Below are 16235 nucleotides of genomic sequence, written 5' to 3'. Positions count from 1 at the left end.
ATTTTAAACTAACCATGGTATCTTGTTATGCCTGACAAGGACAAACTGTAGTTAGTTTAAACTACAGCTCATTGAACCAAACTTATGATCAAGACATAGTTTCTGTTCTTGGCTTATAGTCGTCAGTTCAGATGAGTCAGCAACTATGGTTAGTTTAAGCCTCTACTTCCAATCGCCTTTCATGTAGTTTTAATGTCATGTCCAAACTGGGCTTATGAGTAGTTTACATTCAAAGGGTGTGGAGATTAAGGAATCTGAAGCTTAGCAAAAAAAATCCAAATAATAATAAAAAATGCAAAGCCTTTCTGAGCCTCATCCTTGTTACCACGGTGACTGTGGAAAGTTGCATTTATGGATTCCTGCATTTCAGTGGGTTGGACTAGATGATTCTTGGGGTCCCTTCCCACTACAATTCTATGATTCTGTGATCTTTCCTTACATGTTATTCAAACCTCTTTGTAAAATGAAGGTATAACCATTGTTGTAAACAAAAATCTGCCCTTTTTCCCTTATGGGGTATCCAAGAGCCCATATAGGTTCCCTATTGGTAGGAGAAAATAACAGAGGCCAGCCAGAAAATATTGAGACGCAAAGCAGCTAGTAAGTCTGATCTTTATTGATCTGTTGCAACAGGGTCCTCACTCACCACACGAAGGAGGGAGGAGGAACCTAGAACAATGGCACACAAGGCCTTATATGGACTTATGAAATTGCCACCCTGTAGATCAAGACCACCCCCAGAAACATCATACATACATCACAGAAGGGGTGTAACCTAAGACCACCCCCCAGATACATCATACCTACATCACAGAAAAGGCGGTCTAAAACAGAAATTTGAATGTTGTTTTTCCTGTTTGCCAGGTTATCTGATTGCCTTTCCTGATACTCTGTCACCCATTATCTGATTGCATTTCCTGATAGTCTGTCACCCATCAAAATGCTGATTACTCAATTCCTGAGACAATGGGAAGGCTCCCTGACCCCCCCCCCTCCCTCCTTGCAGGGAAAACATTTGGTCAGTTTGGGAATCAAAAATGGTTCCAGGTCGGTCTTCCTGTGCTGATCTATGCACGTGCTTGCTTGGTACACTTATGAACATTTAACATACAGTGGTACCTCGCAAGACGAAATTAATTCGTAATGCGAGTTTTTTTGTCTTGCGAATTTTTCGTCTTGCGAAGCACGGATTTTGGAAAAGCTTCAAAAATCACCAGTCTTCAAAAACCTCAAAAAAGGCTACCACACCATGTGCTATGAGTTGCTCCTCGAAGTCAAGTCACAACTGCACCCCCTGAATGCACCCTGGGTATTAACGGTTTTAAGAAAAAAGAAACAAATTTGCAAGACGTTTTCATCTTGCGAAGCAAGCCCATAGAGAAATTCGTCTTGCGAAGCAACTCAAAAAACGAAAAACTCTTTCGTCTTGCGAGTTTTTCGTATTACGAGGCATTCGTCTTGCGAGGTGCCACTGTATAACTAAGACCTCAAAATTCCTATCACAACATTTAAAACATTTTTACAAGCTCATCACTGCTTTCCTGAATCCACAACAGAACTTTATTCAGGTTTAAGACGCAGGAGAGAGATAATTTTACAAATGTGAACTGCTTGCTATGCACCCTAACATCTCTCCCTGCAGCTAACTCAAGTTTCAAGCACTTTCGGGATTCTTCATTCCAGTCTCGGACTCCTCCATGGGGTCAAAGGAGTGGAGCTCCTCGTGCAGAAGATCCATCTGAGCAATGATCTTGCTGATCGCAACTTTGATCGCTTTTTGCTGGAGCTTCAGTTTTTTGTTCTCCTCCCAAAGCATTTTGTTTCCTCCTTGGATGGTCTGGAGGTCCTGTTTTTCTTCCAGTAGTGCATGGTTCTCTCTTAGGAGCCACAGAACAGTTTCGTTCAGTTTCTGGACAACTTCAAGTGCCTCGTTCTCCTTCAGTGGCAATAAGGCTTTGTTTCTTTCTTGAACTGACAAAACTCTCCTCTCCCCTTGGCTTTCCTGGACAGCTTCAGCTGCTTCGGCCGGTGCAGTCGTGTTACTGGCTTCCTGACCTACAATTTTACTGGTTTCCTGGGCTGGGGTAAATTCATTTGCTGATGACTGAGCAGGTTGCTTTTCCTGCAGCAACGGGGAGGGCTTCTTCTCCTCTGGGTAGACCTTCAGAGCCATATTCTTTTCCCGGAAGATCTGAAGGGCTTTCTTCTCGTCTCTAAAAACCTGAAGGGCTTTCTCCCCCATACCATCCTTGAGCCCTGCTATGATCGGAAGGGCTGCTAGAGGGTGGCTTTCTTTCTGGAGGACTTGCTGGAGACTCTCGTCATAAATAACCTGGATGCCCTTGTTCTCCATCCGAAGGGACTGCAGGGCCTTGTTCTCATCCCGGAGAGCCCTGTTTTCCACTCGGAGGGCTTTGTTTTCCTCCCAAAGGGCTTTGTTCTCTTCCCAAAGGGTCCAGTCATTGTGCATTTTCTTGCCTGAGTGCTTCTGTCGGGCTTCTGTGGCGGAAGAGAGTGCTGACTGAATATAGGTTTCGTTCACCCACTTGCCGTCTATGAAGATAAAGGTGTCATCGCTCAGTTTGACCCGTGGTGGGATGTAATCCATTTTTAGCATCTAGCAGCTACCGGTCCTTGCATTGGTTCAAAAGAACAACTGAAGGGCTGGATTACTGCATGAAACAAAGAGAGACAAGTCAAACAATTTCCTTAGCAGTTCAGCAACAGTATTTATATGCAAGCAGTACAAAAATCTACCACTGGCACTTCAGAAACAACAGATGGGGAATCAAAAGACAATGCTTTCATTATTAAGACGATAAATTACATGAAATTAAGCAATGAAACAAAGCTGTTTTCAAGTCTACAATGGTACCTCGGGTTACGTACGCTTCAGGTTACATACACTTCAGGTTACAGACTCCGCTAACCCGAAAATATTACCTCGGGTTAAGAACTTTGCTTTAGGATGAGAACAGAAATTGTGCTCCGGCGGCGCGGCGGCAGGGGGAGGCTCCATGAGCTAAAGTGGTGCTTCAGGTTAAGAACAGTTTCAGCTTAAGGACGGACCTCTGGAACGAATTAAGTACATAACCTGAGGTACCACTGTATACAGGGACCACAGCCATAGCATATCCAAACTATGTTTACACTTTCTCTTTGTGAATTCCTTGTTTGTTTGTTTGTTTGTTTGTTTGTTTGTTTGTTTGTTTGTTTGTTTTAATCCTTATTGATCTTTTGTGTCAGGGGAGTTTATAAAGTCACTTTGGGGGAGAAGGGCCTTGAGAGAGAAACGGCTAAGGGAGCTGGGCATGTTTAGCCTGGAGAAGAGGAGGTTAAAGGGTGATATGATAGCCATGTTCAAATATATAAAAGGATGTCACATAGAGGAGGGAGAAAGGTTGTTTTCTGCTGCTCCAGAGAAGCGGACACGGAGCAATGGATCCAAACTACAAGAAAAAAGATTCCACCTAAGCATTAGGAAGAACTTCCTGACAGTAAGATCTGTTCGACAGTGGATTTTGCTGCCAAGGAGTGTGGTGGAGTCTCCTTCTTTGGAGGTCTTTAAGCAGAGGCTTGACAACCATATGTCAGGAGTGCTCTGATGGTGTTTCCTGCTTGGCAGGGGGTTGGACTCGATGGCCCTTGTGGTCTCTTCCAACTCTATGATTCTATGATTCTATATAAGCTCTTGCAAAGTTTTAAGTCAACTCTGACACTACCTAAGCAGCCTCTTCCCTTTGTGTAATTTTTCCTCCCAACATCATTGCTTGTTCATTTGAGGCCCAAACCAGCCATGCACTTAAATACACAGCTATGTATCTTGTTTGTCACAGTGTACATGTATGATGAAGCAGCTTGTTTGGGGGCTTTCCTTTGATTATTATTATTGGTTTTTTTAATTAGCCCAACTAGCCACACGTCCAGGTTTTCCCGGACATTTTGCTGATACAGCAGAAATTCACCCGGGCGCCATTTTGCTAGCCGAATCCCAGACGTGTCCTGGAACAACTGGATGTATGGCAGCCCTATCTTCAATATCTCCATATTGAGATGGCAGAGCTAGAAGCCTTATGGAAAATATCCCCAATGGACACCAGTTCAGAAGTCTAGGCAGCTTTGTTCAGACAGCTGACCTGTATGTTGAGTTTTCTTCCTGCGGAGCCTCCAGGCTGTCAGTATTTTGCAGGAGGGAAGCAAGCTCATACCAGAACGTTCGCAATTAAAAGTGGATTAAAGCACTCTGTTGCCGTAGTGCAACAAATCCACTTAAAAATAAATAAATACAGAGGGACTTTTTGTAGCTTTGCAGGAAAGTGATGGGGATGAACTGATGATAAACAGCAAGGTGTGTCAACACCCTACAAGCAAATTGGGATGAATGTAGGCTGTTGTTATAAAACCATCCAGTAAACAAATCGGAAGGAATACTCAATAAAGGTCAGGCGTAGGCTGGGTGCACACAATATCTTTAAAGCACATTGGAAGCTAGTTCTTTCCCTCAAAGGATTCTGGGCACTGTAGTTTGGTAAGGGTTGCTGGGAACTGCAACTCATGAGGGCTCATCCAGAAATCCTTTTGTGCTCTTGAGTGCCCGATGTTGAGGGCCTGCATACAATTATCATCTTGCCAAGCTTGTTACTGTATTTTTTGCTCTTTTTCCCTCCTAAAAAGTAAGGGGAAATGTGTGTGCGCCTTATGGAGTGAATGCAGGCTGCGCAGCTATCCCAGAAGCCAGAACAGCAAGAGGGATCGCTGCTTTCACTGCGCAGCAATCCCTCTTGCTGTTCTGGCTTCTGAGATTCAGAATATTTTTTTTCTTGTTTTCCTCCTCCAAAAACTAGGTGCGTCTTGTGGTCTGGTGCGTCTTATAGAGCAAAAAATACAGTAACTTCTTAGAAGTGACTGGCTGCCAATGGGTGGACAAAGAACTGGCAGGGCTTTTTTAATGGGAAATGCACAAGAACTCTGTTCTGGCACCTCTCAAGTGGGTTCCAGCAACCCTTTTCCTATAAAAAATAGCAGTGGCCTTGGAATCACCCAGCACAGGTGAATGGAGGATGTTATGTACTGAAGTTCTCACCCTGGGCCAGCAGGGGGCTACTGTAGATAGTTATGCAAATAAGGGATCTAAAGTGATGTTCAGTGATTGGATAGTTTTAGAAAATTGTTACAGTTACGTTGTACTGGAGCTCTATATAAGCAGGCTGACTGAACCCTTCAGTTCAGTTCTGTCCTGGCCTATGAATAAACAAGAGCTGTTTGAAGAATCACTGTGTCGTCTGATATGTTCAACCACAACTTAACAGAGGAACCTTATGTATTTATTTTTGGCCTTATGAGGAAGGGTTGAAGGAGTTGGGTATGTTTAGCCTGGTAAAGAGGAGACTGACAGGAGATACGAGAGCCATCTTCACATATCCCAAGGGCTGTTCCATGGAAGAGGGAGCAAGCTTATTTTCTCCTGCTCTGGGGCGCAGGCTCCAATGGCTTCAAGTTACAAGAAAGCAGATTCCAACTAAACATACGGGGAAACTTTCTGACAGTAAGAGCTGTTTGACAGTGGAACGGTCTGCCTCGGGAGGTGGTGGGCTCTCCTTCCTTGGAGGTTTTTAAGCAGAGGTTGGATGGATATTTGTCATGGATGCTGTAGCCAAGATGCCTACATTGCAGGGGGTTGGACTAGATGACCCTTGGGTCCCATCCAGCTCTACAATTCTATCAAGGCGATTAAAGTGTCCCAGCACCCTTTATTTTGATCCGGAGCTTTCCCCAAAAACATCTGAATTGACGTTTGCTCCGAATTTAAAGAGCAGGTTTTAAGCAGGGAAAGCTCAGGTGAAAAAAACAAAACAATGCTCAGTCACGGAGTGTTAAAATGTGGACTTCTGCCTGGAAAGAGTCTGGCAAATGGGAAGTGTGGATAAGCCCTCAGCCTTGATTCAGTTAAATACAGTGGTACCTCGGGTTACAGACGCTTCAGGTTACAGACGCTTCAGGTTACAGACTCTGCTAACCCAGAAATAGTACCTCGGGTTAAGAACTTTGCTTCAGGATGAGAACAGAAATTGTGTGGCAGCGGCAGGCCCCATTAGCTAAAGTGGTCTCTCAGGTTAAGAACAGTTTCAGGTTAAGAATGGACCTCCAGAACTACCGTAATTAAGTTCTCAACCCCAGGTACCACTGCCTGCTACTGAGTCATAGATGGGCTACAGCTCAGGTTACTTGTGCTGTATGTATGAGAATAGGTAAGAGGACAGAAGTTCAGCTCTCCAGGGGAAAAAGTCTCTGCAGATCTGTGAAGGATGTCTGCTGAGACAGAAGTCTAGGGGGCAGTGGCTGAAGTGTGTGGCTAAATTTGGCTGTACTTACTTACTTTCTCCTGAAAGTGGTCCTCCTTACGCTTTCAGATACTGTACATGTAGCATGGACCACGAAGGGAGGGTTGCCGCCACCTTTCCTTCCTTCAAACTGGTTTCCAGTGCTGCTTGCTGCTACAGGAACAAACTGTTCACAGGTCCATGCAACAAAAGGGGGGGGGCGTGTCAGATCCATTGTGACACTGAAGCAGCATCTAAGCACATCTAGAAACCAAGCAAGTGCTGAAGGAGGGAGGTAAAGTATTTTGTAAATGGGTTTTCATTAAAGTCGGATTCAGAGTCGAGAGTTTCTCAACAATAACTTCATTGCAGCACATCAGAGCGTTTATCGAACCTGGGATGATACCCCTGTTGTGGTCATTGGTGATGTTAAGTTATGGGTGAACATATCAGACGACACAGCGATTCTTCAAACCGCTCTTGTTTATTCACAGGCCAGAACAGAACTGAACTGAAGGGTTCAGTCAGCCTGCTTATATAGAGCTCCAGTACAACGTAACTGTAACAATTTTCTAAAACTATCCAATCACTGAACGTCACTTTCGATCCCTTATTTGCATAACTATCTACAGTATCCCCCTGCTGGCCCAGGGTGAGAACTTCAGTACATAACAGGTGACCTGAAGTAACACATTACTGCCTTGCTCCAGTTTCCCCATCGTAAATAGAAATTATAATGACCGACTATACTATGTTGCTTTGTTGATTGAGTGGATAATTATTAAAATGTGCACTAATGGTGCCTTTCAAAGCTGTCTGCTCCCCTTCTATATTTTAAATAGTTCTCACAAGTCCAGCCACTGCCATTCCCCATGTGTGTGCAGGTGTGCTGTAGCCTTAGTTCAAAAGACCTTGAAACTTTCACCCAGCAACTCTCTCTTTGTCTCCCTAAACCACCCCAACAGAATTCTGAGAATGGAATAGCCCTTCATGAACTCCCCTGTGAGTTCCTCAGCGGAGGGGTGCAGGATCAATGGGACAGCTGTAAGTTCTTTCAAAACTGTTTTTAATATTGTGTTGTGACATTGTGTTTTAATGTTGTAACCCACCCTGGGACCTTAAGTTAAAGGACCGGGTAGTACATTAAATAATAAAGAACAATAACAAAGCTATTATTATTATTATTATCACCACCACCATCATCATCATCACCTTGTTGGCCCAAATATAAGCCACACCCACAAAGAAGCCACACCTTTAAAATTAAGGGGGGGGGGAGAATAATACCCGGATATAAGCCTTAAAACTGGGTTACAGGCTGAAAATTGCTGCAGTTGGTAGAATTGTAATGCCAAGCCAATTTAAGCCTTTGATCTCAAGCCCGCAAAAGTTACCATACAATTGCTAAAATCTCAAATTGCTATTCAATTGCTACAATTCCACAGGCATGTAAATGGCAAATGTAGAAGAAAATCCTATGGGTACTAGAGAGTTAAACACCTGTTCGTAGCAGTGTAAATGCAAATAAAAGAATCAATACTGCACTGTAAAATACAGGGAAAGCGATGAATGACATTAGAATTTATTGCATAACAGCCTCAAGCTTGCAATTCGGCAATAAAACTTTTTTTTCTGTTTTACCGTATGTAATTGTCTATTTCAGCAGCGTTATCATAAAAGCCAATTTTTGTAAGGTCACAAATGTAAGCCGCACTTTAACTTTTCACAGTCAGAATTGGGGGGGGGAGTGTGGTTTATATTCGGGGCAATACAGTATTATTATTATTATTATTATTATTATTAGTGCTTTACCAAAATCTTCCTCTGCAAAAGAGGTTTCCATTTTACTGCCTTGCTCTTGAGGCACTTGAGAATTTCTTTAGCATTTTGATCAGTGTAGGATTTTGATCAGGGCTGGGCAATATCTGGCTTTCAACATTGTCATATATCACCAGCTAAACATCGCAATAGGGGACACGGGTGGCGCTGTGGGTTAAACTACAGAGCCTAGGACTTGCCGATCAGAAGGTTGGCAGTTCGAATCCCCACGACGGGGTGAGCTCCCGTTGCTCGGTCCCTGCTCCTGCCAACCTAGCAGTTCGAAAGCATGAAGTGCAAGTAGATAAATAGGTACCACTCCGGCGGGAAGGTAAACGGTGTTTCCATGCGCTGCTCTGGTTCACCAGAAGCGGCTTAGTCAGGCTGGCCACATGACCCGGAAGCTGTACGCCGGCTCCCTCGGCCAATAAAGCGAGATGAGCGCCGCAACCCCAGAGTCAGCCGCGACTAGACCTAATGGTCAGGAGTCCCTTTACCCTTACCCTTTAAACATCGCAATATACTGATATATCACGACATCTGTAATAAGGACGGAGCTATATAGAGGCATTAGCTGGCTGACAATGTTTTTCCCACATTGTGATTTTTGCATAGCACACACACGATTCACAATATATTGCCAGGTCAAAAATTATGAAATCGATATCACGATATGGACTTCAAACCGGTTTTGGACAATATGCCGATACAGTGGTGCCCCGCAAGACGAACGCCTCGCAAGACGGAAAACCCGCTAGACGAAAGGGTTTTCCGTTTTGGAGGTGCTTCGCAAAACGAATTTCCCTATGGGCTTGCTTCGCAAGACGAAAATGTCTTGCGAGTTCCTGCAGGGTTTTCCCCTCCCCCCCCTTTTCCTAAGCCTTAAGCCGCTTATCAGCTGATCCGCTGATAAGACGCTTATCAGCTGATCCGCTAAAAGCCGCTAAACCGCTAATAGTGCTAATCCGCTAAGCTGTCAATGGGCTTGCTTCGCAAGACAAAAAAACCGCTATACGAAGAGCCTCACGGAACGGATTAATTTCGTCTTGCGAGGCACCACTGTATATCGCCCAGCTCTAGTTTTGACCTTACCTGATTGTTGCAAGGTAACCAAGGTTGGAGTGTGTTTTTCTTTCCACGGGACGTTTATCCAGTACTCCGAAGCGTCCCTGGCTGACAACACTTCCTGATCCAGAAAAGTCCCGGGGGAGGAATTGCCTCATGATGTCTTCTTCTGGGCTTTAATTGACGTACAGGTGCCTGGGGAAGACTGCAGAGATCATACTTCTGGTGAGATGATATGTAGAATGAAAGAAAGGGCACTTGCATACCCATTAAGCCACCTCAAGAGTAAGGTAAATGCAACATAAGTTCTGCACTTGATTTCCCTGGAATTTACTCTCCCCATTGATGATGGTTGTTTTTTAATATATTTTTATTAGTTTTTACAACCAGAACATAACATCTCTTCTTATCATATACAACATTTTGGCTATATGCCTAAGACTTCCATCAACCACGTCTAGTGATTTTCTGCCTTCATCTCTTAGTCTTGCATTTCATTATCTTAACTATTACTTGTAATAGTCCACTCTCGTAGATTTTTTTCTGTAATATTTCATATAGTTCTCCTTACAAAACTTATTGTAATCCTACAAGCGTAGTCAGCCCCATTGATGGTTTTCAAATACAATTTATTTTCTTGTTTAATTGACTGAGAAGCTTAAAAATAAAATAAAAAATCCACAACAGAGTGCTAAACTATTTCTGTGACTGAAGCCAATTGCTTTCTTTGCAATCCCAAGCCCTCGGACCGCACAAATTCAAAAGAACTATCCTGCTTCCTGGGAATTTCTGTCTGTCTGTCTGTCTGTCTGTCTGTCTCTCTCTCTCTCTCTCTCTCTCTCTCACACACACACACAAACATGATAAGTGTAAGAAAGATATATTTTATTTATTAACAACAACAAAAAAAAACCTTCTGTAACTTTTCTTTATAGCATAGATCCAGTGCAACGATCTCAGTGGATAGTGACTGGAGAATGTTTTTGTACCATTAAGAGTGCTGCTACAGAAATTTCAAACCACAAGTGGTAAGAGAGAAACAAACCATTAATGGCAAATCAGGTTGCTGGACTACGCCGAAATGGCGAAAATTAACTGGGAAGCTCAGGAATCAAAAAGACAAGAAATTTAAAAAAGAATGGGAACTGTTTATAATCATTGTAAACAGGTCAAAACATTAGCAGGATTTTAAATACACTTGTAATGTAACAGAATGTATAGTTAACGTAGGAAGATGAAAAATAGGAGAAGTATTGTTATGCAGTTGAAAATAGTATCAAAAGGACCCATGTCCTTTTGTAACCTGAAGCGTATATAACCTAGGTACCACTGTATTTGGATTTTGTGCTGTTTTGATATGTTTTTTTATAATACAGTGGTACCTCGGGTTACATACGCTTCAGGTTACATACGCTTCAGGTTACAGACTCCGCTAACCCAGAAATAGTGCTTCAGGTTAAGAACCTTGCTTCAGGATAAGAACAGAAATTGTGCAGTAGCAGCAGCAGGAGGCCCCATTAGCTAAAGTAGTGCTTCAGGTTAAGAACAGTTCAGGTAACCCGAGGTACCACTGTATATATTAATTTTTTTCTCTCTTTTTTGGAAAATCAAATAAAAAGATTATATATATATATAAAGAGAGAAATAAACCATTAGCCCAGCTAATAGGAATGTCCTACCATACCCTCCAACATTTCTCCAATTAAAATAAGGACATCCTAAGGAAATGCAGGGCAATCTGGGATCAGATCAGAAACTGGGATGGCTTCTGTAAATCCAGGACTATCCCTGGAAAAAAGGGAGACTTGGAGGGTCTGAGATTCCACTGCCCAAGGTAGCTGCTTCAGTCTGCTTCATGGGCAGGCCAGCCCTGACCTGAGGTGTATATTTTTAGGATAAGGTTACCAGACTTTTTCAGTGAATCTGGGGACACTTTTTTGTTTTGTTTTTTGAAGCTGAGTAGCAACAGGGAGTCAGTAGAGGGGATGGTGAGGCAAAAGACCCTGGGCCCAAGCACACATGCATATTTTTTTTTTATTTTTTTTGTTTTTTAAATATATTTTATTAAGGGTTTTCTTGTTTTACAGTGCAAGTGTAATGCCTCGTGTATTTTTTTTCCCCGTGTAACATTTTTACAAATCCATTTCATTTGTTGAGGCATTAGGGGGAGAAGAAAAAAGAAAAGAAAAAAAAAAAGAAGAAAGGAGGGTGGAGGGAGGGGAGATGGATGGGGGTGGGGTGGGGTAGCGGTGTTTCTATTATGCTTAATGTATGTAGTTTGGTGTCAGCGTGCTTGTGTTGTTCACTTGTGTTCCTTTGGTGGTGAGAGAGGTTGGGGTTGGCCTAGGATGTGATTGTTTGTTTGTGATTGGCTGTGGTGATCTTTGTTTTCGTGTGTGAGTGAGGTGGGTGGGTGTTTTGGATCAAGTTAGCCATATTGATTTGTATGCTGTTGGTGGATTATTGTCATTGTCCTGTTGGGCTGTGTATGTGATAAAGGGGAGCCATACCGGGGTGAAGGTGTCTTCTTCTGTTTGTCCCCGTGTCAGTTTCAGTTTGTTAGTTAATTTTTCTAGTAGGGCTGTTTCCCATACTATTTGGTACCATTGGTCCATGCTTACTCCTGACAGGTCTCTCCAGTGTCTGGTTATGGTGTTTCTGGCTGCTGAAAGTAGGTGGGTTATGAGTTCTTTGTGGAGTAAATGGGCATTGTTGTCTTGGAAGATGTTTAGTAGGGCCTATTCTGGGGTGAAGTCTAATACTTGCTTTGTTATTTTACATATTTCTTGTATGGCTGTTGTCCAGAATAGTTGGATTTTGGGACACTCCCACCACATGTGGAGGTATGTGCCTGTGGAGGTGCACCCTCTCCAGCATTTTGGTGAGGTTCCTGGGTGTATTAGCGCTAGTTTCCTTGGTGTTAGGTACCACCTGTAGGTGAGTTTCAGTGTGAGTTCTTTTCTTTTCGTTGATATGGATTTAAAGGAGGGTTTAGACCACATTCTGGTCCATTGAGTGGGGTTAATCTCATAGCCTATGTCATTCTCCCATTGTTTTTTGATTGCGTCTAGGGGATTTGCGGGATTTTGGAGTAGTATTTTGTATATTGCGGATACCGTCCCTTTACCATTTCCCTTTGTTGTTAGGAGGAGGTTTTCAAAGGTTGTCAGGGGCCTAGTTGCTGCTGATTTTACTGTTGGGTTGTTTAAGAGGATAAAAGCCTGGCGAACCAAAGGCTTATATCGCCTAATAGACTTTTATAAAAATAACAAACCCTTGTCAACACAAGAAATACAAGACAAACTAGAAGACACCCAAATGCCCTGGTTAACACAACACCAACTACATGCCCTCTTAAACAACCCAGCACACATGCATATTGTAAAAAGGTGAAAGCCATGAGGCAGGGGGTCTGGAAAGTAAAGGAGCGGACATTTAGATCGTATTTCATCGGAAGGACAAGATGGCGCATCTGCTCGAGTGAAAACTTAGATTGTTGGATTTTTGTGAGAGATATACGAGAGAGCATTACAAAGCCCACACAGAGACAAAATAAGACTGTTCCTTTCAATCCACTTGTGAGGAAACTCGGAGGTGACTACAAAGAAAATGAGTAATGACAAAGATGAGAAGATGGGATTGGAAACATCATTGCAAATAGGAAAGCAGCACGAATTTGGATGTTTGGATTCCTGACGATCGAGAAGCATGGGTACCCCCCACAAAAAATTTTTAATCTGGAATACATTTGGACTTTATGAGGTGTACTGATATAATTTGGACTAATTGGTATGTTATGTTTAATCTGGCAAATGGAAACTTAATAAAAATTATTGGGGGGGGGAAGGTGCAACGCCCTTCTTTTGCACCCTGTGAGACATAAATGCGCAGTTTTCAAAAAACTAGGCAACGGTGCGCCGCGTGCCCATGACTCCCAAACCTTCCCTGATCTCCTGCCCCCTGCCCCCCTTTTTTTTTTGCAGATCAGGGGAGGCTCGGGAGTCACAGGCGGGCAGCCGTTGCCCAGGACTCTTCGTGACCCCCTGGACCAGAGCACGCCAGGCACTTCTGTCTTCCACTGCCTCCCGCAGTTTGGTCAAACTCATGCAGGTAGCTTCGAGAACACTGTCCAGCCAGCCTGGTAGTGCAGTTGGCTCTGGCTGGCTTTAGGAGATGCTCGCTGCCGTGGCGCAGGAAAAATGGCGGGCGCCACAGCAGTCAGCAGCTCCTGAAGCCAGCCAGAGCCAACTGCGCTAACAGGCTGGCATTGGGCTGCTGAGGCTGCCACTGCCACATTTCCCAGGGACAGATTTACAAATCTGGGGACATTCCGGGGACGGAATTTGTACGGGGACAAATTTGCAAATATGGGGAGTGTCCCTGGGAACCGGGGACGTCTGGTAGCCCTGTTTTAGGACCTGTTTTTTGTGCTCGTAAGTGGCTTTAAAATGTTTAAATATTGTGTTTTAATACAGTGGTACCTCAGGTTACATACGCTTCAGGTTACAGACTCCGCTAACCCAGAAATAGTACCTCGGGTTAAGAACTTTGCTTCAGGATAAGAACAGAAATCGGGCTCCGGCGGCACGGCAGCAGCAGGAGGCCCCATTAGCTAAAGTGGTGCTTCAGGTTAAGAACAATTCAGGTTAAGAACGGACCTCCAGAACGAATTAAGTACTTAACCTGAGGTATCACTGTAGTTGTAACCGGCCCCAGGAGCTCAGGGTGAAGGACGGGTAAATAATATTAATATTTATTATTTCATTGTCCCTTTGTTTCCTTTATTGCTTTCAGAGCTCAGTCTCCTTTTTTGGGTTGACAATATGTCAAGCGGACAGAAGCTCCCTGGGCCTGGTAGTAAAGACCGTTTGGAATCAAAAAGAATCCCTTCACTTTCTACATCCCAGCCAGCAGATCCCAACTCTTCCAGCTTGCTTCTCACTGAAGAAAATGTTAAGAAACTGCAAGAGAAGAATTCTGGTTCTAAATCTGCCCTTGCTAGAGAGTCAATAGAAGCGTTCATTACACAGAGCAATCTCTTTCTGAATAAGAGCGAAGCTACTACAAGTCAAAGCAAGGAGCAAAGTCTGTCCGAGGAAAAAGAACCAAAGGCAGCTTCTGTTGTTATCCATGTAGAGGACGCATGTGAAGATGTCTCAGAAAACACTGAACAATTCTCAAAAAAAGGTACCTGTATATTATTCCCTAGTGAGTATTTGAGACTTTCTGGTCACAATGCATAAAATACAAATAATTGATTTGAAATTGAACAACAGCAGCAAAGTGAACGTACAAAAATGCAAAAATCACACCTGCATAAGTTTAGCACTCCGCATCTTACACTCCTTCTTATGAAATTTGTCTTGGTGCCTAGCTCTCAACTTACCGTATTTTTTGCTCTATAAGACTCACTTTTTCCCTCCTAAAAAGTAAGGGGGAATGTGTGTGCGTCTTATGGAGCGAATGCAGGCTGCGCAGCTATCCCAGAAGCCAGAACAGCAAGAGGGATTGCTGCTTTCACTGCGCAGCGATCCCTCTTGCTGTTCTGGCTTCTGAGATTCAGAATATTTTTTCCTTGTTTTCCTCCTCCAAAAACTAGGTGCGTCTTGTGGTCTGGTGCGTCTTATAGAGCGAAAACTACGGTACTTGCAGCCAAGGCAAATGTTGCAACCAGTGCAGTAATAAATACATTACTGTCAGTCAGCAAAATAGAGATTTGCTCAACTACATGAGTTATGGGAAGTCTACAATTTAATCTAGTATTTTATTTTATTTTATTTTATTTATTTATTTTATTTTATTTTATTTTATTTTATTTTATTTTATTTTATTTTATTTTATTTTATTTTATTTATTTTTTAAAAGTCTCAAAAGCAGTTGGGGAACCAGGAGCTGAATAAGATTGGGGCAAGGGCTCTGGGTTCATCCACCTGGGAGTTTAATGTGGATTTGAAGCTGCTTGTGTCTCTATTATTTATTGCTTTATTATTATTTATAATATCCTGGGTAGATGTTTTGCTGAGTCAAATCTGTAGTCAAGATGACCAGTCCCACTAGCCCAGGGATGGGAAACATTTTTGGCCCCATGGGTCAGAACCTCACCTGGATCAGCCATGCAGGTAAAATTTGGCACGTGAGCAGGTTCGCCGCACCTGAAAATAACGCGATGGCATTATGATGTCATGTGAGTGACAGGCGAGTTGTTCCAACCAGCTGCCCAAATCCCTTGTGTTGGTTCCCAATTGCCCAACAGCTCAATGGCTGTTGCTGGTGACCTACAATACAAGGTGGGTTGCTAGTTCTATGCTCAGTGCTTTGGGAATCTCCCTTCATAGCACTCTCCCCAGGAGAGGAAAGAAGCCTTTATTCTGAGCTAATGAAAAGGAGACAACTTTTACCCCTGTTTTATTCCGTTGATTTTAAAAGAAGTCCCTTTCTCTCTTCCTTCAGATTCCCAGATGAGATCTCCATCATCTTCAGTTCTTGAGTCTCAAACATCAATGAAAGCAGAGTTGCCAACAATGTTAGTAACATTCTGCTCTACATTTCATTAACACCAATAATGGTGCTGTGTCCAGCCACCCAGCCTATTACCGTATTTTTTGCTCTATAACACTCATTTTTTCCCTCCTAAAAAGTAAGGGGAAATGTGTGTGTGTCTTATGGAGCGAATGCAGGCTGCGCAGCTATCCCAGAAGCCAGAACAGCAAGAGGGATTGCTGCTTTCACTGCGCAGCGATCCCTCTTGCTGTTCTGGCTTCTGAGATTCAGAATATTTTTTTTCTTGTTTTCCTCCTCCAAAAACTAGGTGCGTCTTGTGGTCTGGTGCATCTTATAGAGCGAAAAATACGGTGAATCAGTAGTTTAAGATATGGTTTAGCTCAGAACTGTGCTGACTTGTTTCTGATACTGAATCCAAAAAGCCGCCAGAACAGGCCCTCTTCCATCTGAAAATTGACATCTGTGCATCACTCCTAATTGACAAATGATCCCTTGTTGAGGGGAGGGAAGAAGCAAAAACTAGTTCCAAGG

The 16235-nt window shown here is 43.2% G+C and overlaps 1 protein-coding gene and 1 long non-coding RNA gene across 4 annotated transcripts; one reads left to right on the top strand and one right to left on the bottom strand.

Moving 5' to 3' along the window:
* Positions 1-1537: 1537 nt before the first annotated feature.
* Positions 1538-6507, bottom strand: CBY2 (chibby family member 2). Of its 2 annotated transcripts, none has more exons than XM_081864408.1 (2): positions 6377-6507; positions 1538-2672 (listed from the first exon to the last, which is right to left on the bottom strand). In XM_081864408.1, exon 2 carries the CDS (start codon positions 2615-2617, stop codon positions 1655-1657), a length of 963 nt encoding a protein of 320 aa, XP_081720534.1. In that variant the 5' UTR covers positions 2618-2672; positions 6377-6507; the 3' UTR covers positions 1538-1654. The 2 variants fall into 2 exon arrangements, with proteins under 2 accessions (XP_081720534.1, XP_081720535.1); XM_081864409.1 differs by having other exon boundaries at positions 6373-6495.
* Positions 6508-6546: 39 nt separating this feature from the next.
* Positions 6547-15747, top strand: LOC309343153. Of its 2 annotated transcripts, none has more exons than XR_014157111.1 (6): positions 6547-6615; positions 7286-7364; positions 9395-9493; positions 10139-10231; positions 13998-14411; positions 15654-15743. It is a non-coding gene; the product is annotated as an uncharacterized lncRNA (long non-coding RNA). The 2 variants fall into 2 exon arrangements; XR_014157110.1 differs by having other exon boundaries at positions 6548-6615; positions 13998-14390; positions 15654-15747.
* Positions 15748-16235: the final 488 nt, after the last annotated feature.

Source organism: Podarcis erhardii, assembly GCF_964252035.2.
Source record: "Podarcis erhardii genome assembly, chromosome: 5".
Classification (NCBI taxonomy): Eukaryota; Metazoa; Chordata; class Lepidosauria; order Squamata; family Lacertidae; genus Podarcis; species Podarcis erhardii.
This window is presented reverse-complemented; position numbering and strand designations above follow the sequence as displayed.